The 27,735-nt window shown below is 40.2% G+C and overlaps 1 protein-coding gene across 1 annotated transcript in view; it reads left to right on the top strand.

Annotated features, from left to right (window-relative positions):
• LOC124621864 (leucine--tRNA ligase, cytoplasmic) overlaps window positions 1-27,438 on the top strand; it is a 157,920-nt gene extending 130,482 nt beyond the window's left edge. Inside the window, exons 13-19 of the mRNA XM_047147326.1 lie at window positions 11,617-11,755; window positions 11,838-11,940; window positions 12,024-12,258; window positions 12,483-12,737; window positions 20,012-20,224; window positions 21,463-21,691; window positions 25,194-27,438. Of these exons, the coding sequence (XP_047003282.1) occupies window positions 11,617-11,755; window positions 11,838-11,940; window positions 12,024-12,258; window positions 12,483-12,737; window positions 20,012-20,224; window positions 21,463-21,691; window positions 25,194-25,426 (1,407 nt within the window). The 3' untranslated portion in view covers window positions 25,427-27,438. The remainder of the gene's footprint in view (window positions 1-11,616; window positions 11,756-11,837; window positions 11,941-12,023; window positions 12,259-12,482; window positions 12,738-20,011; window positions 20,225-21,462; window positions 21,692-25,193) is intronic.
• The last annotated feature ends 297 nt before the right edge of the window (window positions 27,439-27,735 follow it).

Here is a 27,735-nt window from a genome sequence, read left to right as displayed (position 1 = left end):
CTAAAATGATGCCGAGTACTCAATAGTGGTGGAGATTTTAAATAATTATGCATTTCTAGGTTTGTTACGGATGTTGTTACCCATGGGTTGACTTCAAATTGTTCCTGTACTTACCACATGCCAAGTGTAATGCTCCCAGGTTGCCAGGGTATAGTCTCCATGGTGTGGCAAAGCCATTACACTGTTGACTTGTGTCAGCATAGCCTCCTAATAAGAAAGATTGTGGAGCCCAACCAGGCAGACTAAAACTACATGGCCCCACTTGTGGTGGAGTGTGCGAATAATGTCTTGGGTCATGTTCCTGAAAACACCGCAAGCGAGAAGTCCACGGCTGCTCATAAAAGCTGTTGGAGTGGTACAATTAGAGGTATTGGATAGTTCTGAAAATGTGGCTAGGCTATAATGAGGCACAAAATGTGTTGTTACGTACAGAACTTAACATACTAAAATGGCTGAACTAGCCATCTAAAGCTCGGGAATTTTATTGGAATTGACGCGGATTGAAAACTGAGATGATTTCATCAGTACTACTGCTACTTCAGATAAAAATTCAAAGTGTTGGTAAGGCGATTGCTACACTTAAAACCATGGGCTATAAACATTACATTGTCAAGTGAGGGTCCTTTCAGTGGTATCTTGTTTGACATCTGTGTTAAATTCAGAACAGATGATCACATTGCATAGAAGAAAGTCCACACAGACTCATTAACAATCGGGATTATAACACTTCATATACAGCTTAATTCACATAGATTGGTAATTCGAGTTAAATGTGATGACCCTGGCACGGCTGTTCCAAATCCCCTGCCAATCCAGAGATGTGTTTAGTGCTCAAAATGTGTAAATACCAGTGTCGCACACATTTACTATTGCCAAACAAGTTGGCTATTGAAGAGCACTGTTTTATTGAAATACACACTATGGAAAATGACTACACGAGAAATTGGCACAAACATTTAAATATTGGGACTGCAAGTACTAATATATCAATGAAAATAACCAGTTTTTGAAAATAGAAAATAATTGGGCAGATAAAAAAATCTACTTGCCAAGTGGCAGCAGGAGAAAACACATGCAGTATAAAAATCATGGAAATGTGCAATCTGTTGGTGCCAATGACTCCCTCTGGGTGAAAGGTTGAAAGGAAAGAGGGATGAAGGAAATGGACTGACAAGATTTGGGAAATGGCGAGAGTCACCCAGAACCCTGGATCAGAGAAGAAGTGCCAGATGGGATGAGAAGGAAAGGCATTGTTGGGCACTGCACCAGATGAAATTTGAAAAGCTGTGAGCTTAATTGTAGAAGTTAGGGTAATAAGCAAGTCAAAGATCACTGCCAAAACATTTATCTCAGTCCATAGAACTTTTTTTGCGGGGGTGAGGGGGGGGGGGGGCAGATGTGACTAGTTTGATGCGGTCCACCACATATTTCTCTCCTGTGCTGACCTCTTCATCCCAGAGTAGCACTTACAACGTATGTCCTCAATTATTTGCTGAATGTATTCCAATCTCTGTATTCCCCTATAGTTTTTACTCTCTACAAGTCCCTCTAGTACCATGGAGGTCATTGCCTGATGTCTTACAAATGTCCTACCATCCTGTCCCTTCTCCTTGTCAGTGTTTTGTGGAATTCCTTTTCTCTCTGATTCTGAACAGAATCTCCTCATTCCTCACCTCATCAGTCCACCTAATTTTCAACATTCATCTGTAACACCACATCTCAAATGCTTCAATTCTCGTCTGTTCTCTGGTTTTCCCACAGTCCATGTGTCACTACCATACAATTATGTGCTCCAGACATGTATTCTCAGAAATTTCTTCCTCAAATTAAGGCCTATGTTTGATACTAGTAGACTTACCTTGACCAGGAATGCCCTATTTCCAGTGCTAGTCTGCTTTTGATGACCACCTTGCTCTGTCCATCACTGGTTACTTTGCTAAGTAGATAGAAGGATTCCTCGACTTCATTTACTTCATAATCATCAATCCTGATGTTAAGTTTCTCGCTGTTCTCATTTCTGCTACTTCTCATTCTATATTCTATACCCATTAGACTATTCATTCCATTCAGTAGGTTATGTAGTTCTTCTTCACTTTCACTCAGGATAGTAATGTCATCAGTGAATTGTATCATTGATATCCTTTAACCTTGAATTTTAATTTTCCTACAGAAACTTCCTTTTAATTTCATCATTGCTTCTTTGATGTACAGATTGAGCAGTAAAGGCAAAAGACTGCATCTCTGTCTTGCACCCTTTTTAATCCAAGCACTTCGTTCTTGGTCTTCCGCTCTTAGTATTCCCTCTTGGCTCTTGTACATATTGTGTGTTACTCGTCTCTCCCTCTGTCTTACCCCCATTTTTCTCAGAGTGTCGTACATCTTGCACCACTTTACATTGTCGATCGCTTTTTTTAGGTCAACAAATCCTATGTATGCATCTTGATTTTTCTTTAGTCTCGCTTCCATTATCAACTGCAATGTCAGAATTGCCTCTCTGATGCCTTTACCTTACCTAAAGCCAAACTGATCATCATCCAACACATTCTCAATTTTCTTTTCCATTCCTCTCTATATTATTCTTGTCAGCTGCGATAGTTCTCGCACTTGTCAGCTCTTGCAGCCTTCAGAATTGTGTGGACGATACTTTTCTGAAAGTCGGATGGTATGTTACGAGACTCACATTCTACACACCAATGTAAATAGTGATTTCGTTGTCACTGCCCCCAGTGATTTTAGAAATTCTGATGGAATGTTATCTATGCCTTCTGCCTTATTTGATCTTAAGTTCTCCAAAGCTCTCTTAAGTCCTGAGTCTAATACTGGATATCCTATCTCTTCTAAATTGACTCCTGTTTCTTCTTCTATCACATCAGACAAATCTTCCCCCTCATAGAGGCCTCATGTTCTCTTTCCAACTATCCACATTCTCCTCTGCATTTAACAGTGGAATTCTCGTTGCACTCTTAATGTTACCACCCTTGCCTTTCATTACACCAAAGGTTGTTTTGAATTTCCTATATGCTGAGTCGGTCTTTCTGACAATCATTTCTTTTTAATTTCTTCACATTTTTCATGCAGCCATTTCATCTTAGCTTCCCTACACTTCCTATTTATTTCAGTTTTCAGGGACTTGTGTTTCTGTATTCCTGAATTTCCGTGACCATTTTTGTACTTTCTTCTTTCATTGATCACCTGAACTATTACTTCTGTTACCCATGCCTGCTTTGCAGTTACCTTCTTTGTACCTATCTTTTTCTTTCCAACTTCTGTGATTGTCCTCTTTAGATATGTCCATTCCTCTTCAACTGTACTGCCTACTGGAATAGTCTTAATTACTGTATCTACAGCCTTAGAGAACTTCAAGCATATCTCGTCACTCCTTAGTAGTTCCATATCTCAAATGCATATTGATTCTTCCTAACTAATCTCTTAAACTTCAGGCTTCTCTTCATCACTACTAAATTGTGATCCGAGTCTATATCTGCTCCTGGGTATGCCTTACAATCCAGTATCTGATTTCGGAATCTGTCAGACCTCAGACATCATCTTCCCATATTATCTGGCCTTTTCCATGTATATCTCCTCCTCTTGTGATTCTTGAACAGGGTGTTCACTCTTACTAGTTGAAATTTATTACAGAACTCAAGTAGTCTTTCTGCCCTCTCGTTCCCTGTCCCAAGCCCATATTCTCCTGTAACCTTTTCTTCTACTCCTTCCCCTGCAACTGCATTCTAGTCCCCCATGACTATTAGATTTTCATCTCCCTTTACGTACTGTATTACCCTTCCAATGTCCTCGTATACGTTTTCTATCTCTTCATCTCCAGCTTGCTTGTATGTTGCATGATCGGAACTGTCACGCCGGTGTTGATTTGCTGTTGATTCTGATAAAAACAACCCTATCACTGAACTGTTCACTGTAACACACTCTCCGCCCTACCTTCCTGTCCATAATGAATCCTACTCGTGTTATACCATTTTATGCTGCTGCAAGCTTCTCCATTCCATGTCCAACTCGTAGAACACCAGCCTTTCATTGGTTATTCATGCTTTTTCTCATGGTCAACTCCCCCTTGGCAGTCCCATCCCGGAGATCTGCATGGGGGACTATTCTGGAATATTTTGTCATAGGAGAGATCATCATGACACTTTTTCGATTACAGGCCTCATGTCCTGCGAATACATGTTGTGTGTCCTGACTGCAGTGGTTTCCACTGCCCTCTTCATCCTTATGCCATTGATCATTGCTGAGTCTTCTACCTTTAGGGGCAATTTCCCACCCCAAGGACAAGAGAGCACCCTGAACCTCTGTGCGCTCCTCCGCCCTCTCTCACAAGTCTGTTGGCAGAATGACTTCTTACGCCAGAGGTCTTTGGCCACCAGTGGTGATTATTTATCAAAATTTAAGCGGTGGCAGGTTTCGAACCTGGGACCGAGAATGTTTTTATTATTAATTAAAGATGCTACCACTGGAGCTCGTCCAAAACATGCACTTCCACTTTTTACCTTCTTCCTAAGACCCACAGACCCAGTTACCCTGGCTGTCCCATAGTTGCTGGGTTTGAAGTACCCACTGAATGTGTATCTGCATTAGCTGATCAACACTTGCAACCTGTAGAAGGAAGACACCCCTCTATATTAAAGACACCAGCAATTACCTAAATTGTCTGAAATCCGCGCCCATTCCACTCCCACTACATACCTTGCTTGTCACCACTGATGCCACCTCCCTCTATACCAACATTGGCCATGTACTAGGAATGACCCAAAAATAACCAGAATAGAACAGTTCCACATGCACGCTGTGTAGTTATGCATTTTGCCACTAGGTGGTGTTAGTTTGGGTCTCCCACATCACTCGGTAAGCTGTCATCAGTCAGAGTTAAGTGGTTTGTTTGTGGTTCTCTGTTGTTTGCAGTACTATTTCAACCCTTGAATATTAATGACATGGCCAATAAGAAGGAGTAAAGAGTTTGTGTGAAATTTTGTTTCCTGCATCCAAGAGTATTGGGATGCTTCGGCAAGCCTTTAATGGTGATTCGCTGGGGAAATCATAGGTCTACATATCGTTTTCTCCTTTCAAACCTGGCAACATGTCAACTGAAGACATGCCAAACATCAGTTGTCTTTTAGGAAGAAATTGTGGAGCCATTGCCATAATCAAACATGCAATTGATGAAGATCATCGAAGGACCATTGACCAAATTTCTGAGGAAATGAAAGTGTCTTAGAGCATGGTCCAATGAATTTTAACCAAAGATTTTTACATTAGACAGATGTATACAAAATTTGTTACTCGCTTGCTCACAGATGACCAGAGAGAGAACCACGTGAATGTTTGCCGCGACTTGAAGAGCGAAGTGCAGAATGATCCAAATTTTCTTAAAAGAATTGTGACTAGGGATGAGAGTTGGAGCTATGGATTGATCCAGAGTCAAAGCAAGTGTCAGGTCAGTGGAAAACTCAAACGTCACCACTACCCAAGAAAGCACATCAAGCGCAATCCATTGTGAAAAATACGTTATTTTATTTTTTTATGTCAGTGGTGTTGTTCACAGGGAGTTTGTTCCTCCAGGACAAATAGTGAACCAACATTTTTATTTGGATGTGTTACAAAGATTGAGAGTGTGTGATGAAAACGCCCAGAATTGTGGAAAAAATGGGAACTCGTTGCTCCACCACAACAATGCTCCAGCCCACACATCTCTGATGGTTCAACCATACCTCACAGAAAACAACATGGTGCTTGTGCTTCGTCCACCCAATCTGGCTCTATCTGACCTTTTCCCCACTGATGAAACCAACTCTGAAAGGAAACAGATTCATTGATGTGAGTGACGTCAAAGAAAACACGCTAATGGCTTTGAACAGTATCCAGCCTCAGGTGTTCCAGAGCTGTTTCCAGCAGTGCCAAAAGTGTCGGGAGAAGTGCGTTAATGCACATGGACAATACTTTGTAGGGGACTAAAGTACTGTGAATGTAGAGTTCAGTAAAAATGCAAAATAACAAAAATTCCCCTTGTACATGGACTGTCTGCTGCTGAACGTTACCTCAAACACAGCTCACCTAATTACTAACCTATGACATCGTTCTTGCTCACCTTAATCAACTGCATACATAAGAATGTATTCCCACTAAACTCCAGCATATGTTACTGAAGGCCAATTATGGCAGGATTTTGATGCAAAAAGTCTAACCACTGGATCATGCTGTGCCCTCACTTAAGAGGCACTACTTCCTCACACTGCTTAAACTCGACTACCTCCACCCAAAAATCTATTTCCACTGACCCCAATGGCCTTATATCATTATTCCACACCCCATGCAATCTATAGTGTGGTGGGTTCCTTTGCCTCCAGCCCACTGATTTTCTACTGGCTACCAATACATGTGCCCCTGTATCTAATAAAAACTTGTACTTTCTTCCCTTCACCATACCCATTATTGCGCATTCTGCCTCTGTATTCATACTTGTTGCATCTAAGTTTAACGGGAAAGCCTTTCAGCAGACTTTGGGCTCCCTCTTGTGTTTAACAGCTGCTTGTTTCTTCTCTGTCCACCCCACCAGCATTACCATAATGCTGTTGACGACCCATATTGCCACTATTCCACCAAGGCTAGTGGCACTGCAGACCAATCCCCAATACTCGCCAACATTGTTATGTCCTCCACAAACTGCATCCTCAGACGACCTTCCAGAAAAGGGACTGATTTGTTTAGTGGCAGCTGGCTCTATTACAAGGCTTGGTGCCCTGAGCAACAATAACTCATCACATTTAGTTGCAGGCTTATTAAGAAGGCCTTATTTTCTTCTCTCCATGATGTTACCTCATTAACTAATGCCTGAACTGCATCCGGTTCAGTGACACCATGGCTGTTCCATTAAATCTTTACCCTTCATTCATAAACAAGTTACACACTGTGCCCTATCATCAACTATATAGATTCTCTACGCTGCTTTGTAACATAACCAAAATGCTGGCATGTAAAACAGCATGCAGATACAGATTCAACACATGATGTCCAAGCAGATTACACTGAGAACACTTCATAGGCTCTAAACACTGGCATTTACTGTTGCCAGTTCAGATATTTCAGCCATTTCTTCAGGTCTGAAGAACAGAGTCTTCAAGTTAGGGCATTTCCTCTTAGATCCCATGCCTGGCTCACACATAAAAAGTAACAAACAGTTTCTCCAATCACCCCACCGTATTGATACTGCAGATTGCAGTCCACATGTTGCACTGCATGGACGACTCACTCTCTACTGTCCACTGATGTCAGCACTTCTGCCATCATTTTATAGCGGTCCTCTGGATGGTATGATGACTACTTTGTAAGAAGTATGGGTGGCAGGGGCTGAGAGTAGATGGCAGACTGACAAGGCCCAGAACAAAGCAGCTGTCAAAACTAACACTTTATTTCCAACTTAAATATTAGTTCTGTGGTGTGATGGGGAGGCGATTGCACCATTACTCCACAAAGGAGAGGGCTAGTAGTTGGTCAGCCATTGGGTAGCATCCGTCCAGCTGGGTGCAACATTTGCTGGTACTGCGCCATGCTTTGCTAAGTATGCACTTAGTGCTGGGCCCATGGCTATTTTGAATGTGCCACAGCACTGGCTTCAGTGGTGTGTACAGGAATTTTGCAGAAGTATCTCCCTCTTGGATGAATTGGTGCAGCCAAGTATATTGCAAGAGGCACGCCCACCACATTGTTGAAAGGTGGCTGCTGTGCCTAGGGTGCGACCCACTGCCTCCTGGCAGGAGTCCAGCTCTGCTGAAGTGGGCCTAGAGCCTGCAGCACTGGTACCAAATTCTCTGGATGGACTTTAGTGCAAGAAGCATGTACCCCCGTGAGAACTTGAAACCGTGGCTGGGGCTGGCAGGTCCATGGCATCTCATCGTCAGGCATAGCACCTGTGTCTTGGTGGCACACCTGTACTGTGAATGAATCTATTACAAAGTCAACAGTTGTTTATAGCAGATAGTAGTGCATTTGTTGTGCCAATATGCCACACCTGGTCACATACTCAGCAACATCACTGAAAGATGGAGATATCTTGCTTGCATCATGCATTATTGCTGCATTGGCAAGTTATGCTGAGCAAAGCCAACCCATCTCATAATTATTTCACATGCTTGTTGTCTTAAAACCAAATGTTGATATGCCATGCTGTTGGCCTACAGCTGCTATCCACTGCATCTTCTGACATAATTTACTCTTAAACCTGGTAGCGGCACCACAGAGCAAAAAGCTAATTGCATTTACTAGGTAGAATGGTGAGGTGGGGGTGTGGAAAAGTAGACAGGTCCAAAAATAAAAGACATAGAAAACTAAAAGGGGAAAAGAAAAGGACCAGTTACTGAATAGAAATGCTGAGACCAAAGAAATTAATGTAAATTTAGGCCAGGAGTCAGATTAAAATTCAAAGTGAAAGGATATCAGCGATATGATTCACTGATGACATTGCTATCCTGAGTGAAAATAAAGAAGAATTACATAATGTGCTGAATGGAATGAACAGTCTAATGAGTACAGTATATGGACTGAGAGTAAATAGAAGAAAGGTGAAAGTAATGAGAAGTAGTAGAAATGAGAACAGTGAGAAACTTATCAGGATTGATGGTCACGAAGTTAAGGAATTCTGCTACATTGGCAGTAAAATAACCAATGACAAACGGAGCAAGGGGGATATCAAAAGCAGACTAGCACTGGCAAAAATGGTATTCCGGGCCAAGGTAAGTGGCTGGTATGAAATATAGGGCTTAATTTGAGGAAGAAATTTCTGAGAATGTGCATTTTCAGCACAGCATTGTATGGTAGTGAAACATGGACTGTGGGAAAACCGGAGCAGAAGAGAATTGAAGCATTTAAGGTGTGGTGTTACAGACGAATGTTGAAAATTAAGTTTACTGGTAAGGTAAGGAATGAGAAAGGCGCAGAATTGGAGAGAAAAGGAATATGTGGAAAACACTGACAAGGGGAAGAGACAGGATGATAGGACATTTGTTAAGACATCAGGCATTGACCTCCAAGGTACTAGAGGGACTTGTAGAGGGTAAAAACTGCGGGGGAAGACAGAGATTGGAATAAATCCAGAAAATAATTGAAGACTTATGTTGCAAGTGCTACTGGGATGAACAGGTTGGCACAGGAGAGACGTGTGGCAGGCCGCATCAAACCATCAGAAGACTACCGACTCCCCCCCCCCACCCCCACCCCCGCCCCTCCTCCCTCCCTCACAAAAGAAAGAAAGAAAGAAAGGAGCTAGATGGGTGGCAAGAACAAAAGATCTGTTGTAACAGCAGTTCTCACCTGCGGAGCTGCCACCGTTTCTGTCCCATATTCTTGGGCTCAAAGCTCCCACTAAACATATACCCGCCTTAGTTTATCAGTACCTGCAACCAATAGCACAAAGACTCCCCTCTGTACTTAAGATACCAACCATTTCCCAGACAGTCCGAATCTGTGCACATTCTATTTCCACCACAATCCTTGCTCGTTATCATTGATTCCACCTCCACTTATACCAACATTCCCCATACACATGAAACAATCCAGTTTTAGAAAAAAGTACAGGAACGGTAGGGTATTGTAAAATGTTGGTAATTTGTAACTGGAAAAAAATTGTGCCATGCTTGTAAAATTACATTTTACGAGCAGATAATAAACCAAAGCAAAATGACAGTTGTGAACTCGGTCCCTGTTTTACCACATGTGCCATCTGAATTCTTCCCCTTGACATCAGTCTTTCAGAACTCTGCAGATGGGAACTGGCATTAAAACATGTCCTTCATTCTTGCCACCCACCTGGCCTAAATTAATGTAAATTGTTATAGTCTCAGCATTTCTTTTCAATAACTATTCCATTTCTTCACTCCATTTTAGTTTTCTATGTCTTTTACTTTCTGATTTAACTATTTTTTCGCCACCTCGCCTGTCTACCATGGGTAATAAACTCGGCCTTCTGCTCCTATTAAATCATACACAGTGTTTTGTCAATAATCTCTGTCTTGCTTACTACCCTATCTTCCACCTCTAAGCTCTCAAGTTTTCGAATCCCATCCCCCCAACAATTGGTCTTTCCTTCTGTTCCTGTCTGGTATGTCTCCGCTGACTTGGGGTTGTGGGTGATTTATCCATAACTCTTTCCATTTCCTGAACCTTGCCAGTCCTTTTCCTTCACCTTCTTCCTTGCCCTTCAGCCTGAAGGAGCCATTGACTATGAAAGCTTGCACATTTCCACAACTTTTGTGTGTGTTTTCTCCTGCCACCACTTAGTGAGTAGATTTCTTATCCCTCCAACTATATTATATTTTCAATATTGGGACCATATCATAAGACACCATCCAAGTATGAATCAAGGAGCAACTGAAAAACTGTGACTGTCTGGGAACCAACACTCAGTATGGTTAAGGAGAAGAATGAGGTATTAAGCAAATTCAATGAAACGGGTTCTGGGATGGGTGAAGTACCTACCTACAGCTATGTCAATATCACTGCCACTGCTGTCACACAGTTCCTGACTCCGCCAGTGTACAGAACACTGCTTCAGAGACATCGGTGGGTTATATATCCACTATGCATCCAGGAGGACAATTTTTCAGTGCACCTTGAAGCGTAAATACACCTACATCTGTGGAATGTTCTGTCAACAAATATGCCAGGAGATACTAAGAATTAAGAAACTGTCTAATTTTTGACTATGACATGTCAGTTTAGTTTAAAATGTTGGAAGAATACGTATATTGGGAAATTAACAATATTATGAGAAGGAAAGTCACTACTCACCATATAGCGGAGATGCTGTCACAGATAGACACAACGAAAAGACTCTCACAATTAAAGCTTTCAGCCATTAAGGCCTTCACCAACAATAGACAAACGCACAGGTGCGTGCGCACTCACATTCGTACATGCACGCATACACAAACGCAACTCACACTCAAGACTGCAGTCTCAGCCAACTGAAACCACACTGCGAGCAGCAGCACCATTGCATGATGGGAGTGGTGACTGGGTGGGGGTAAGGAGGAGGCTGGGGCAGGGAGGGGGAGGAATAGTATGGTGGACAATGAAGTGCTGCAGGTTAGATGGAAGGCAGGGGAGAGGTGGGAAGGGAGGGGAGAGGAGAAATGGGAAAGGAGATGTATAAAAAGACTGGGTGTGGTGGTGGAATGACGGCTGTGTAGTGCTGGAATGGGAACAGGGAAGGGGCTGGATGGGTGATGACAGTTACTAACGAAGGTTGAGGCCAGGAGGGAAGGCCTTAATGGCCGAAAGCTTTAATTGCGAGTCTTTTTGTTGTGCCTATCTGCGACTCAGAATCTCCACTGCATGGTGAGTGGCAACTTCGCTTCTCATAATATTGTTACATTCCATCCTGGATTTTCTGTTGTTTGGTATCAGGAAATTGAAATTTACAGTCACTGGACAGCTCTTGATATATTATTCACTTATCTGTGAATGATAAGTACTATACATGTCTTGTGCAAATGGACCCTGTTTGTAAAGCGTAGTTTACATATATGTATAATGTAAAATTTTTCTGTCTTTATCTGCAAATTGAAGCCATAATATTGTGCTGGGACTTCTGTATTTCTTATTCTGCAGATGTCAAAATCTGAGGGTAATTTTCTGACCCTTTCGGAAGCCGTGGAGAAATTCAGTGCTGACGGAATGCGTCTAACACTGGCTGATGCTGGAGATTCACTTGAGGATGCAAATTTTGTAGAAAACATGGCTGATGCAGGTATCTCATTAAAACATCTATTATCTGAACAGTGAATAAGATGTCAATAGTTCCGTTTAAATTTATTCTACTGTGTTGACAGGTATTCTCCGTCTTTATACATTCATCGAGTGGACAAAAGAAATGCTGAAAGCAGAACTGAGAGATGGTGAACCAGATAGCTTTAATGATCAAGTATTTCTCAGGTAAATAATAATTGGGGAAACTATCATTCTGTGTAATTATGGTGCTGCAATATAGTTTTTTGATATGCTGAATATTGTTTCAGTGAGATGAATCTCAAAATAAAGGAGACAGAAAACAATTATAATAGACTGCTTTTCAAAGAAGCTCTAAGAACAGGTTTCTTTGAGCTACAAGCAGTTCGTGATAAATACCGAGAACTCACTGTGATGGAAGGAATGCATCGTGGTCTCATCCGGCAGTTTTTGGAAATTCAAGCATTACTTCTGTCACCTATATGTCCTCATGTTGCAGAACATGTTTGGTCTCTTCTTGGCAAAGTAAGCAAGCTCTAAATTTGAAGGACACATTGTAAATTACTGTTAAAAATCTTTGTCCTGCGGAAAGAAGTGATTTGAATTTATACTTCTGGAGTTATTGTGTGCATTTGCTACAGATACAGCAATTCTGCATAAATTACATGTTACTGGTTGTGCCATATAGTGTCTCAAATGTTGTTTTAATAATATTCAGTGTAATGTTCTGTTCTTTTCCATTTCTTTAGAAGGAAAGCATAGTCAAGGCCCAGTGGCCAGTGGCAGGTCCTGTTGATTACATATTGGTCAAGTCGTCTGCTTATCTCATGGAAGCTGCACATGCTTTCAGAGTATACCTAAAGAATCACCTTCAGCCACGGAAAGCTCGTAAAGGTGAAAACGCCATTGCACCAGTGAAGCCTACCAATGCCACTATTTGGGTGGCAAAAACATTTCCACCATGGCAGTGTACAGTTCTGACACACATGAAAAATTTCTTGTTGGTAAGTAGCAAAGAATGCTCCTACTCATTTTTTTCCTCAGGAGCTCTGAAATATTGATATTTCAGTGCTCTTTATATACATGAACATACCTACATACATACTTTATATGCATCTACATATCTACATCTGCTGTGGTACAATACACTTCTTACTATGCAGAAAATGAATATACACTGTAACCACTTGATAGTTCACAATTCCAGACTGCACCAAGCTATTGTAAATTGTAGAACACACCAAGAGAGTAATCCAAATAGTCCAGAGACAAGCAAATCCGTCAATAATCCATGTTACAACCATGCAAAAAAAATAGTAAAGTTGAAGTCCAGTAAACAGCTATAACATGAAAGTATGTTGTAAGTGCGGTACAGATTTTAGCACAGCACAACTTGAAGGCTCTTGTAGTCTCACAGTAGCCCAGTTTTATCTCTGGTGTGATGTCAATGGCTAGGTCCATGTGACAGCCTGCTGACGCCTTTTACCTGCTACCGGAGGAATTGGTGAACATAACAGGGTATTAAACTTGTCGGGTGATAGAGATATAGCACTTTTAACTTAAAGTGTAATAATAGCGGTTAATTGCAAATAAATAAATACAAAGAAATGGGTGAAAGGTGTTCAGTGAATAAAGCAGGACTACGGCTATTCCTTAAAGAACTGATATCATGCACACCATTAAATCCTTGGCCTATAATGTTAGATCAAATGCTAAAGTTTATTCTTGAAACATGAAATTTTTCTATCTTACAAGGGGAGGCCGCCAATTGTGAAATTCAGATTCGATTCATACTGCGCATAATAAAAGCTCATGGCCAGAGGTGTAATGTGGCAAAGCACCAAGATGCACTTCTCAGTCGTTGTCGAGAAAATCGACAGTTAAAAGAAACCGTTGCGGTGAAATAGTCTCTACGAATAATAATTTTCTACAGTGTCGTGGCGCAGCGGAAAGTGCCCGGGTTCGTAATCCGAAGGTCGCCGGATCGAATCTCGCGCCATGCACTTTTTTTAATTATTAGTTTTTTGTAATTAATATATATATATATATATATATATATATATATATATATATATATATATATATATATATATATATATATATATATATATATATATATATATATATATATATATATATATATAGAGGGAAACATTCCACGTGGGAAAAATATATCTAAAAAGAAAGATGATGAAACTTACCAAACAAAAGCGCTGGCAGGTCGATAGACACACAAACATACACACAAAATTCTAGCTTTCGCAACCAATGGTTGCCTCGTCAGGAAAGAGGGAAGGAGAAGGAAAAATGCCAACCCGAAGTTTGGTACAGATTTATTGATGACATTTTCGTGATCTGGACTCACAGTGAAGAAGAACTCCAGAATTTCCTCTCCAACCTTAACTCCTTTGGTTCCATCAGATTCACCTGGTCCTACTCCAAATCCCATGCCACTTTCCTTGACGTTGACCTCCACCTGTACAATGGCCAGCTTCACACGTCCGTCCACATTAAACCCACCAACAAGCAACAGTACCTCCATTATGACAGCTGCCACCCATTCCACATCAAACGGTCCCTTCCCTACAGCCTTGGTCTTCGTGGCAAACGAATCTGCTCCAGTCCGGAATCCTTGAACCATTACACCAACAACCTGAAAACAGCTTTTGCATCCCGTAACTACCCTCCCGACCTGGTACAGAAGCAAATAACCAGAGCCACATCCTCATCTCCTCAAACCCGGAACCTTCCACAGAAGAACCCCAAGAGTGCCCCACTTGTGACGGGATACTTTCCGGGACTGGATCAGATTCTGAATGTGGCTCTCCAGCAGGGATACGACTTCCTAAAATCCTGCCCTGAAATGAGATCCGTCCTTCATGAAATCCTCCCCACTCCACCAAGAGTGTCTTTCCGCCGTCCACCTAACCTTCGCAACCTCTTAGTTCATCCCTATGAAATCCCCAAACCACCTTCCCTACCCTCTGGCTCCTACCCCTGTAACCGCCCCCGGTGTAAAACCTGTCCCATGCACCCTCCCACCACCACCTATTCCAGTCCGGTAACCCGGAAGGTGTACACGATCAAAGGCAGAGCCACGTGTGAAAGCACCCACGTGATTTACCAACTGACCTGCCTACACTGTGAAGCGTTCTATGTGGGAATGACCAGCAACAAACTGTCCATTCGCATGAATGGACACAGGCAGACAGTGTTTGTTGGTAATGAGGATCACCCTGTGGCTAAACATGCCTTGGTGCACGGCCAGCACATCTTGGCACAGTGTTACACCGTCCGGGTTATCTGGATACTTCCCACTAACACCAACCTGTCAGAACTCCGGAGATGGGAACTTGCCCTTCAGCATATCCTTTCTTCTCGCTATCCGCCAGGCCTCAATCTCCGCTAATTTCTAATTTCAATTTGCCGCCGCTCATACCTCACCTGTCTTTCAACTTCATCTTTGCCTCTGTACATCTGCCCCGACTGACATCTCTGCCCAAACTCTTTGCCTTTACAAATGTCTGCTTGTGTCTGTGTATGTGTGGATGGATATGTGTGTGTGTGCGAGTGTATACCTGTCCTTTTTTCCCCCTAAGGTAAGTCTTTCCGCTCCCGGGATTGGAATGACTCCTTACCCTCTCCCTTAAAACCCATATCCTTTTGTCTTTCCTTCTCCTTCCCTCTTTCCTGACGAGGCAACCATTGGTTGCGAAAGCTAGAATTTTGTGTGTATGTTTGTGTTTGTTTGTGTGTCTATCGACCTGCCAGCGCTTTTGTTTGGTAAGTTTCATCATCTTTCTTTTTATATATATATATATATATATATATATATATATATATATATAAAAAAACAAAGATAATATGACTTACCGAACGAAAGCGCTGGCAGGTCGATAGACACACAAACATACACACAAAATTCTAGCTTTCGCAACAAACGGTTGCTTCGTCAGGAAAGAGGGAAGGAGAGGAAAGACGAAAGGAAGTGGGTTTTAAGGGAGAGGGTAAGGAATCATTCCAATCCCGGGAGCGGAAAGACTTACCTTAGGGGGAAAAAAGGACGGGTATACACTCGCGCACGCACACACACACACACACACACACACACACACACACACACACATCCATCCACACGTATACAGACACTGTATATGTGTGGATGGATATGTGTGTGTGTGTGTGTGTGTGTGTGTGTGTGTGCGCGCGCGCGAGTGTATACCCGTCCTTTTTTCCCCCTAAGGTAAGTCTTTCCGCTCCCGGGATTGGAATGACTCCTTACCCTCTCCCTTAAAACCCTCTTCCTTTCGTCTTTCCCTCTCCTTCCCTCTTTCCTGATGAAGCAACCGTTTGTTGCGAAAGCTAGAATTTTGTGTGTATGTTTGTGTTTGTTTGTGTGTCTCGACCTGCCAGCGCTTTCGATCGGTAAGTCACATCATCTTTGTTTTTAGATATATTTTTCCCACGTGGAATGTTTCCCTCTATTATATATAAACTATTAATGAATTGCTTATGCATGTTGGTGAAGGCGGATCGCTCTCCAATTGTACCGCCTCCATTTTTCCGTTTGTTTAACAGGGTGTGCCAAAGCTCTTAACAGGGTGTGCCAAAGCTCTCACGTCCGCACTGGTTTTAGACGATGTTATAAGTTGCGCTAGGGACCGCATCTACCTTCTTTCGAAGTTAACAGGCAACTACGCTGTTACGCGGCGGCTCGTTTCGGCCCATTCAACATCTGTCCTTCAAGTGTAACGAGCGAGTATCGGAGTTTATATTTCATACCTGCCACAGCAAATTTGCGTTCGTGGGATCTCTATTCTAATTCGAACGTTTGACTTACGCTATACGTATTCGTTTCGGAATATCGTTTCTACGTCTTCTGTTAACTATACGTGGTGAACATTATGAAGACAATTAATAACATTTGTGAAATACAACTTTGTTTGCGGAAAACATAATGATGTTCGAAGTCACCAGTTTTTCCACGACAAATGACTTTCAACAACTTATTATATGCATAATTGTTGCAACTGATTGCCGGGTGTAAAAAAAAAATATATATATATTTTGTGTGTGTGTGTGTACACACATTTGAATTACTTAAAAAAAAAAAAGGGGGGTTGCATGGCGCGAGATTTGATCTGGCAACCTTTGGATTACGAACCCGAGCGCTTACCGCTGCGCCACGGCGCTGTAGAAAATGATTAATCATAGAGAGTATTTCACCGCAACGGTTTCTTTTAACTGTTGATTTTCTCGACAACGGCTGAGAAGTGCATGTTGGTGCTTTGCCACATTACACCTCTGGCTATGAGCTTTTATTATGCGCAGTACTAATCGAATCTGAATTTCACAATTGGCGGCCTCCCCTTGTTAGATGTGATAACTGTTGTTGTTAATGAGTTTATTCTGCTATTGTGTTGAGCAATAACAACAGGAGGCAAAGTGAAGTAATATATGCGAACAGTGAATCAAACATGAAACCATCAAAAAAGATAAAGCTGAGTTATTTCTTCATCTATTAAAAGAGAAAGAGGGAGAGAATCCAAGGGCTAAGAGGCATTTGTACTTTGGGAAAAGCTAGACAGTTAATCATAATTTTTGTATTGAGATTGAATTGTTTCTTCCATAAAGCTCTGTACAAAAGTGCATGGTAAACAACTGTTCCCGGATATTGACAGTTGCCATCATTTCCAAGTGAAATCCTTAATTTTTCTGCCAATTTCACTCCTCCTTCCTGTTTCTACTAAACAGACAGCCAACCTCCCCACTGCCTTCACTTCTCCCAATCAGTTCACTGCATCTTTAATTGAATTAATTTTATGATTGGGAACTAAGAGCACAGGGAGAAGCAGCATTACATGCAGAATACTAACACTCTTATTCTCACCCTTTCATGTCACAGTGAGTACATGTGCTTCAACAGTGTTGATTTGATGGAGGCTTACTCCATCTCTTAACTCCTTAAACTGTTCAGTTACAAAGTTATGTTAATCAAGCTATAGTTTTATTCACAATCAGATTTCCCACCAAATCGTAAGGAGCCCTCAGCACAAAGGCTGAATGAAATGAATGCTTCAATGCTGTGTAAAACATGGGGTCCTATTGAGAGCAACACACTCTTGCTCTCTTCGTCTGTGAATGGACTGCTCACCCAAATGTAGGACAACATATAGTTTAGGATCTGAACCACTGCACCTCTCAGCATTTTTCTTTTGTTCAAAGCATTAGAGGTGAGAATAAAGATGAGTGATGGACACCTTTGGATTTGTGAACTGAAATGCATTTGTCCAAGCACCGAGCAACACATATAGATATCGGAGACCATTGAACACTACATAACTGCAACTTATGCCAAACTCTTCTGCTTTTGTCAGCCTCCTTTTCACTTAACTTTTGTCATAGACTTTTTGTTCAGTCATATTTGTTTCCTATTATTGTGTCTCTTTTTTTATGGTGTTCTTCGAGCAGGGAATCTGTTGTTTCTTCCTTTTTCTTTACTCCTGTTGTTACTCCCTCCTTGTCTCATCAGTGCTTATATTCTAGATATCTTCTCCTTGTGTCCAACTTTCTAATAACCTTTCTTTGATGTCCTAAAATCCCAGATTCTCTTTTCTGACAGTTAATAGCAGGCACTAAATTTTTCCATATCAGCATTACTGAAATCAAGTGAAATGAAATGACGTGTGGCATTATTGGCCAGGAGGCTCCGTATTGGAAAGTTTGGCCACCGAGTTGCAAATCTTATTTCAGGTGACGCAGCATTGGACGACTTGTATGTCGGTGGTGGTGGTGGGGGGGGGGGGGGTGGTGGTGGTGGTGGTGGTGGTGGTGGTGAAATCACAACACCCAGTCCAAGGGCAGAGGAAATCTTCGACGTGGCCGGGAATCGAACCCGGGCCTGCTGCATGGTAGGGAAACACGTTACCATGCAGCTGAAATCACTGCACATGATTCATGTTAATGAGTGTATTGTTTCTACAGAAAATAAATTATTCAGTTAGAATGTAAATGCAAAAACAGCTGCAGTTGAAAGGATTTGCTTGACCAAGAAGAGGATGAGGAAGGAGGATTTGGAAATGTGATCTGTTATGACCTTGTTGCAGATGATGAGACTGTGAAGTGTTCTGTTTTAGGTTTGATGAATGCAGTATGCGGGGCACCTAATCTGTAACAGTTATCTGAGTTGACTGTTGTATCATGCTACTTAGTGGAATTTTTGTAAAATTTGTCTTGCAGGGTAAAATATCTGAGAACTATAACTCTTTCACACTGTTATGTCCAAGCTCAGAGACATTCTGATAGTACTTATTTCATCAACCATAAATGATAGTGAAATGTAATTGTACAGATAAAAAAATCTACCAACCAAGCAGTGGCAGGAAAAAATGTATATAAAGGTTAGGTAAATGTGCAATCTTTCCTTCTCATCCTGTCCAGTACATTTAACCTGACTCGAGATCCGAACTCTCCCCATTTCCTAAACCTTGCCAGTTCTTTTCCTTCCCCTTCAATGCTACTGCCAGATAAAGGAGCCACTGGTTCCAAGAGCTTGCACATTTACTTAACCTTTTTATGTATTTTATCCTGCTGCCACTTGGTGAGTATATTTTTTATCTACCCAGTTACATCATATTTTCAAAAATTTATTATTTTCATTGTTACAAATGAGAGTGAACCGCACACCACCTTCAAGCAACATCATCTGAAATTTTCAATAGGTGGAGTAATATTGTGTGTGTGTGTGTGTGTGTGTGTGTGTGTGTGTGTGTCTGAGAGAGAGAGAGAGAGAGAGTGTGTGTGAGTGTGTGTGTGTGTGTGTGTGTGTGTGTGTGTGTGTGTGTGAGAGAGAGAGAGAGAGAGAGAGAGAGAGAGAGAGAGAGAGAGAGAGAGAGAGGGGGGGGGGGGGGGGGGGATATTTTTGTCGTCTTATAATTGCTAAAGAAGAAGGGGTGGAGGGAGAAAATGTGAAAAGTTCAACCTCATTGTGATTTCCTTAATTTCATGATTCTCTGAAGTGATCCAAGTAACCTTTAAGAATTCAACTTATTTCAGAAGATCCACCTTTTGCCTGAAATTGGAAGCTTTTACTCCCAAAGTGTTGATTTTAATATGATCTGATTTGATTTTAAGGTGGTTAACATTATAAATGTGGAGCTGAATCATTCTCTTAAATGTTTGTTGCAATTAATTGTGTCCTTGTTTTCTTTTCTGTTGTCGTAAGTATGCCATACCGTTTTTTTTTGAACAGCTGTCATTGTTTTATCTGATTTAACAGGCAAATGGAAAACTGCCAGACAACAGAGTTCTCTCAGCAGAACTAAATGCAATTCCTGAGTTGAAGAAGTACGCCAAGAAGCTGATGCCATTTGTCCAGGCAACTCGGGAAAAGGTGGAAACACTTGGAGCTGATGCCCTGAACCTTTCTGTGGACTTTGATGAGAAGGAAGTTCTTACGAAGAATCTAGTATATCTGAAGAATACACTTGATGTAAGACATTGTTAATTGGAATTACTGCTGGAATGTTATCATTGTGATCTGATGTGATAGTAATGAACATGCGCAGTGGTACAATATGATCAATGTTGCTTGTTGGGGTGCCAATTGTTAAAGAGATTTTCGTATCCCAGATGGTTTCCATCGGGTTCAGATCAGGCGATTTTTGTTACCAAAACATCAGAATGAGTTAAATATTGTGTTCTTATACCACTTTAGTGTGATTTCTGGCCTTGTGACATGGTCGCTTGTCCTGCTTGAAAATTCTATCACTGTAGGGGAAGACATCATGCATGAAGGGATGCAAGTGGTCCGCAGTAATGTTCACTTAGTCCACAGCTGTCAGGACAGTGCATGTTTCAAGCAGTCTTTTGCCTGAATGATGATGATGTATCCACACATGACTATCAACCACGTGTAACAAGACGCACGATTAATCCACCCATGCAACATATGACCATTGATCCATGGCCCAGTCTCGATGCTCCTGTGCCCACCGCAGTCGTAATGGACAGTGTTGCTCGGTCACCACGGGAACACAAGAGGGATCGTCGCCCATGGAAGCGCTTGTTCAACAACACACGCTGAATGGTGCGCTCTGAAACAGTTGTACCTTAACAGGATTTTACTCTGTCATCAAATCTGTCACAGATAGCTGCCTACCCTGCTTTACAGTGTGTGCAAATTTCTGATCTCTATGTTCATTCCCAATACCTTATTGCCTACTCATGGTTTCACCATCCTTGAGTCACTTTCCATAGATGCTGACAACAGCAGCTTGTGAACAGCCAGCCAGCATTGCCATTTCCGAAAAGCTTGTTCAGAGACCCTGGGCCATAACAGTCTGCTCTTTGTCAAAGTTGCTTATGTCAATAGTATTCCTCACTTGTAGCCTGTATTATCACTAGAATGAATCACAATTGGCTGCTGCTTTGTATATATACTTTCCTTGCTGCATCATGAGCACACAGTGCCACCAAGCAGCATTCAATCTCGCATTGAGCAGTGGTGACTACATTTAGACTCATTATAGTGTGTGTGTGTGTGTGTGTGTGTGTGTGTGTGTGGTGAATAATTCGGTGGTGTCAGGTATTTTAATGTTTGTTATGTTACAAATTAGTGATTCCCATATGCTATTTATTCTACATTTTATTTAGAATATTAAGGATAAACTGTCTTTGTTAGAACTGAGCTAAGTGTATTTACTTGGAATTTCACTTCTTTTCTTTCAGATAAAAGACATAGAAGTCCGTTATACAGATGAGGCACCCGAAAATGTTGCACAAGACTGCAGGCCTGGTTTTCCTTTCATGACATTCAGTGCTCAACAGGGAGTGGAATTAACCTTAGTGAATCCACAACCATGCAGTGGACACTTCACTCAACGTATAATTGTTTATAATGGTGACACAGTGTCTACAATTCTGAAGCAACTGATGCAGTGCAATGGAAATATTAAAGGTTAGTTTCGTATTCATAATTTTTGAATGGAAAGTTAATATGACTGCTTGCTTTTATGGGTGCTTGGTTAGTACATTGTGTTTTATGTGCACCTGCAGATGTTAATGCAGTGTGATGTAAAATACAGTTTATTACCAAGCACAAGTGGCATGTTTTGTTGTTCAAATTTTACACTTTGTAAATTTTTTGGTAGGACTGTTATGCATTGCTTTTGGTTTCACTTGACCAGTTGTGGCTGCTCTTCTGGGAATGTAGATTGTACAAAAAGGTAGAAACATTGAGGAGTCTTTAGATTTGTGCGGCCTTCATAATGAAAAAAATAGGTTTGAATTATGTTATTTAAAAGAACAGATATGACAAAGGAAGAGCCGCAAGCAGATATAGACATATAGTGCACTTAAGAAAATCAAAGAAAACAGCAGACATCTTTTAGGAAGGTGATGCTGCTTAAAAGTATCAACAAACTTCTGTGGATATGTTTACACACACAAAAAGAGCAGCTCATCACGGAACCATTATGCCATTCCTGATGTAAGGATATGTTGTGTAAAAGAAAATTGACTGTTTTGTATACTTATAATATGGCTGGCAATATCAAAAATGAATTAATAGGAGCATTGGAGGACATCTTCAGAAAGCAGGATTTTTGCTGTTGACAAAAATATACTATAGAGAGTTACACATTCATACCATGCAGAGCCAATGGAATAATGGAACAGACTTACAACTAGTTCACAGCAAATAGCTTATCTCTTAATCTTAGAAACATTCATTTTATGCAATTCCAAACAAATCAGAATGACTTGCAGGTACCAGAAGTAGAGATCAATGGGCACACACTAGATGAGCCTCCACGAGGGGAAATTCCTCAGTATCCAAATGATTAATGAACTGAATTGGGATCAGAATATGGATAAGTTAACCAAAAAAGCCGAATTCTATCAGATTTGCATTTACAGACCTTGTTGTATTGACCAGTATATGGACAACTATTATACTTCCACTCAAGATTGCCCTATGACATAATCTTCTAGGGCAATGCAGCTAAGGTAAAAATACTATGTCTTCTACAAAATCCCTTGTTTTGACCTAAGCTGAAGTCTGCTAAATTAACCGCACTAACAGTTCTGTATTCAACAGTACGACAGAAAACAATCCCAATACAGTGCAACATTGCAGTGCACAATGCAGGTAAGCTGTGGAACATAAAGCTGGCGGGTGCACAAGGGGGCAAGAGGAGAGGTGGGTGTAATACTGTATGACTTATTCACTTGTGCCTTCACTTTTGCATTTGTGCATAATTATATATATTTCAGTAATGTTTAATATCAAATAAGTCCAAGTAAAGTTTAATTAAACAGCTTCTTTTGTGCTTTGTGGCATTTTAGATCAATATAAAAATTTGGAAGCCTACAAAAGGCAGAGACCATGAGAATTATGTTTTAAAACATATTTCCTTATGCTACAGAAGAAGCAAAGTAGCATTATCGATTTTGTGAGGCGTGGTGACCAACTGTGTGTCAGACTGCCAATTGAAAGGTGCAGGGTTCACTTGTCAATCTATCTTAAGATTTTTTATATCATTTATCACTTCTTTCAGCAGTATATGTAAAACAACTAGCAGCACATTGGTTTGGAGTGCACATTGAACTGTAGCACCTCCTGTAACTGACTGGATAAGTCAGAGGAAGCTAAGGGAATGCCATCTCCACTAGGACTGTGCCTTGTAATGCACTATGGTGTTCAAACCAAACTCTGGGTTGAGGATGATCTATTAAATCTTTATGAAATCTCAATCTTTAAATGTGGAAATTCAGCAAAGCACAGAACAGGGCAGTTACTAGGAAGAATTAAAAACTGATCTTGCAGAAATAAAGTTCGTGAAACTGTAACATTGGTGGATAGTTCGCACAGATACGGTTCTGATTGGTGCTTGTTGATAGCAGTGACAATTGTACAGCAATATCACCTCAAGAGTTGTAAAGATGGTCATCATTCATCTGTGGAATTATGAAACCCTTGCATATATTATTAGTGCAGGTGAAATTCAGCCTGGTCATTTCACCTTAGCCAGCCAATGAGAATAGTTAGTTCTGAGGTCCATAGTTAAAATCTAATAGAAGTTCACTGCCTGACCATTCAAAGAAAATGTGTAATGTTATTTTACGTAACAGTATGAAGGTTACAAATTTTACATTGTACTTTCACACCTTTTGGACACATTCACATGATACCACATTAAAAGTTAAGCAGTTTACAGTAGTCAGGAATTCTGCAATATTCTTAAGTACATAATAAAATCTATGTACACTGTAAGATTGCTTTGACAACTTCTCTGAAATAATGAAATTCAACAAAGCTTTCAGATTAAAAAGTTTGTATTTTGTTGTGTTTGTGGGTGAAGTTGGTGATACTTTGAAAACAACCAAATTCCGCCAATCGCTGGTTTTTCTCTTTGATGCCACCCTTAGTCCCCTCATTGTGTACTGTTGAAGTTGTGGAGATAAGAATGTTTGAAGTGGTTGCCAAGACGTCTTCTGTCCATTTTCCACCAATGTATTTTTCAAGGGAAACTATTCATATTATTTTATAATGTTTTTGAATGTTAATGTCTGTTATGAAATATTCAAGAATAGTGGCTGATATCACTATGATCTGCACTCCTCATAACCAAAGAGTTGTGCAATGTAGTAAAGACAGATGAACAACCCATCAGTAAAGTGTATCCACTTATAGAGAGAAACTGTTGTGTGAGTTGGCAGTTTCAGCAACTAAAAAAATAACAGTTCAGCCAATAAATTGGCAAATACGGAATATGATAATGGGGGAAAGGCAAGTCAGTATTATACTGCAAATTCCATTCATTTCAACTAACTCACCATTCAGCACTTAAAGACTCAAATTTATGGTAAAATTAGCATACCATATGATTAGAAAGCACAAGAACAAATATTCTAATGCTGCAGAGTGAATTTTAGATGTTCTCCCATGGACTATTATAAAAAGCATATTCGTGTGTTTGACAACCACAAAGCTTTTTCCTCAGTGCACCCAAAAGTAAACAACCAAATGTAATGTATAACAGTATATTTAGAAAAAGTTAGTTGCTAACAGATAAGATAATTAATTGCATATTTTTCTCCAATTCAGAAAACAAACAGAAAAAAGACTAAGTGAGTCCCTCTCAGCCAGTGAGTCACTAAAATGTTTGTGGCTCTGAGGTGTTTGACATAGCAACATGTATAAGTAATTCATTAATTCAGTGTAATCTCTAAGAACCTCTTTACATAACTAACAATTTTTTTTTAGAAGCTAATGTAGTTAACATTATGCACTAATGGGATACTTCATTGATCACATCATACATGCCAGTGAAGTCACTATGCTGAGACAACTAATTACACATTTACATACAAACAGTTGCATCATTTAAAAAATAAGTTTTGTTGTGTTCATAGGTCCATTTGTTTGATTTGTAACTATTTGTGCTGTTTGGTTTCAGATACATCATGTATTCAGTTGTGGTTTTATAAAGATCCTGAATTGGGTCCCCGTAAAGTGCCTGTAGCTGGTAAAGAGACTCAACATGCTGTACGCATAAGCCTTGAGGGAACACTCCGTGTGAATACAGATAAACCTGGAATTGAACTTGAGTGCAATGGCACACGACAGTACATTGGAACAAACATTTTATATATAATTTCATCAGCAGAATCTAAGAGTGATGATGCATAGTGACTGTTCTCATGTATTAGTTCATCAGTGCATGATCAATCTCCATTAATAACTGAAATGGAACTTGCGGTATTTTGTAATTATGTGCATAGTTTAATGGCTATTTTAATCAGGACAACAGATTGGAAAAAGGAATATATTTTCTTAGGCAAATGAAAGAAAGGATATGATGTGATTCCTTATGTAATAAGTACACTAGATCATCTCAGTACCGCAGTAGAAAAATGAGTTGTGGCATTGTTTGTATCGGATCTTGCAACATCTAATGAAGGAACTTGAGAGAGGCATGTGTACTTAAATGTAAAGTAGTAATCTTGTAAGGAAGTATGCCTGACTTGCTGATGGGGTAAATATGACTGCCTAAAATGTACACACAATTCTCGCTCTTCTTCCTGTTGAATTTCATATTGTTATTCAAATTTGAATAGATCTGGTTTTGTAGCAAGCCTGATATACATTACATTCTTTACTCCACATTACTTTATTTTTTGTTAACAGGTGCTTCAAAGACCTAGTTTCCCATAGTAACAAATGGATTAATCTTCACTGAATAATGCATGCTGGTTTCGTTAATCTGGCAGTTCATTACTTTGTGTCCTGCTTTAAATATATTTACTGTTTTCACTGCAATATTTTGTTTTGTGTAATGAAGCTAGTGTGTGTGAAGCAGGTATAAAGTGAAAACTATTCAAATTTGAGTAAAGTGTCAGAATAAAAATGGAAGAAAATGGCAGTGGCTGAAAAACAGTTCAACGGATGTTATCATTGTTTTATGAGGATGTTGCATCTGCGATACCATCCTACATTGTAAGTGACATTTTATTACATGGCCTCAGTCTACTGTGAGGAGACTTGTGCTCATTCAGATTTTTCTGGTTCCATGAAGAATGTTAATATTTTCACATAATTTTACATCCTGGCTTTAATTTGGCAATATGTGTCATTTTGAAATTACATTTCTTGTAGGTTGCCTCAATATTCTGTACAATCAGACCAGTCTAGTTGTATAAAACTAAAAAACAACTTCAAATGCAGGTGTGAGTGTACAATAAAGTACAGTTTCTTATATTGACTGCTCTTTTAAGCTGGACATGTTTGTGTACAAAAGTAATGGTAAGCTATTCCTTGAAAGTACTATGGTTTTTATTGAATGTTCTATGTGAGGTACCAATCTTCTGAGTAAACGAGACATTTGCCTCAATGTTACAACTGACAGCAACAAATTACCTTGAAGAGCTCCAAACTTCAAATTCTACCATTCAATAAGAATGGACGTTTCACGGTTTAGTGGTGTATTTTTATTTCAAATTTCAAAGTTAGTAATAGATTTTCTCATTAATCTTTTTTTCTCATATTTTCTACAATAGCATCAAAGAATTCTTAAAATGTCATTTTATTTATGAGTATAAGAATTTCAAACAATGGAAAGTGTGATGGAAAACAGTGCTACTGTACGGAGATATTGCTACTCGCCCAGTAGAAGAGGCATTGAGTCATAGACAGGAACAAACACACGACACATGGTCAGTCTCTAGAGACCCAGATGCCCTTGGGCCTTAGTGTCCAGAGACTGGCCAAGTGAGTAACAGTTATGCTTGTGCATGACTTTTCTACTGCTGACGAAGCACTTTGTCCATAAGCTGAAATATTTGTAGCACTCTTTTCATTTTACCTGTCTGCTACTCAGTGCCTGCCCCTTGGGGTAAGTAGGAATTTGTCCTTTCCAAATTAATGTTATAGCTTCAATGTTTAAGATCCACACTGTAATCTGGCTGGCAGCAGGTTTAAATTTAATAGCACACTGAACCTGTGTGTATTTCTTGCAAACTTTGTTACCTATATGTCACACACACACATTTTACAGTCATAACCGGCTTTGTTTTATACCACTTAAGGTTCAATCCTGTTTTTCCTGATGGTTGTTACCTTACATCTTTGTTTTATAAATTTATAAATTATTAATTTAATATTTATTGAACAAGTGTGCACCATTTATTTATAAATTTTCCAATAAAATATTTTCACTATGAGGAAATGTTTACTTATTTATTTCTGTATTTATATATTCTCCAATAAAATATTTTCATTATGAGGAAATGTGTGTTTTGATACACATGACAGTGCTTCTATGTTGGAAGACTCTGTAGGGTAAAAAGGTTTAAAGAACTTCAGTTGATATGAATATTACACTGAAGTGCCACAGACACTGGTATAGGCATGGGTATCGAAATACAGAGATATGTAAACAGGCAGAATATGGCACTGCGGTCGGCGATGCCTATATAAGACAACAAGTCTCTGGTGCAGTT

The sequence above is a fragment of the Schistocerca americana genome, chromosome 7, assembly GCF_021461395.2.
Source record: "Schistocerca americana isolate TAMUIC-IGC-003095 chromosome 7, iqSchAmer2.1, whole genome shotgun sequence".
NCBI lineage: Eukaryota > Metazoa > Arthropoda > Insecta > Orthoptera > Acrididae > Schistocerca > Schistocerca americana.
This window is presented reverse-complemented; position numbering and strand designations above follow the sequence as displayed.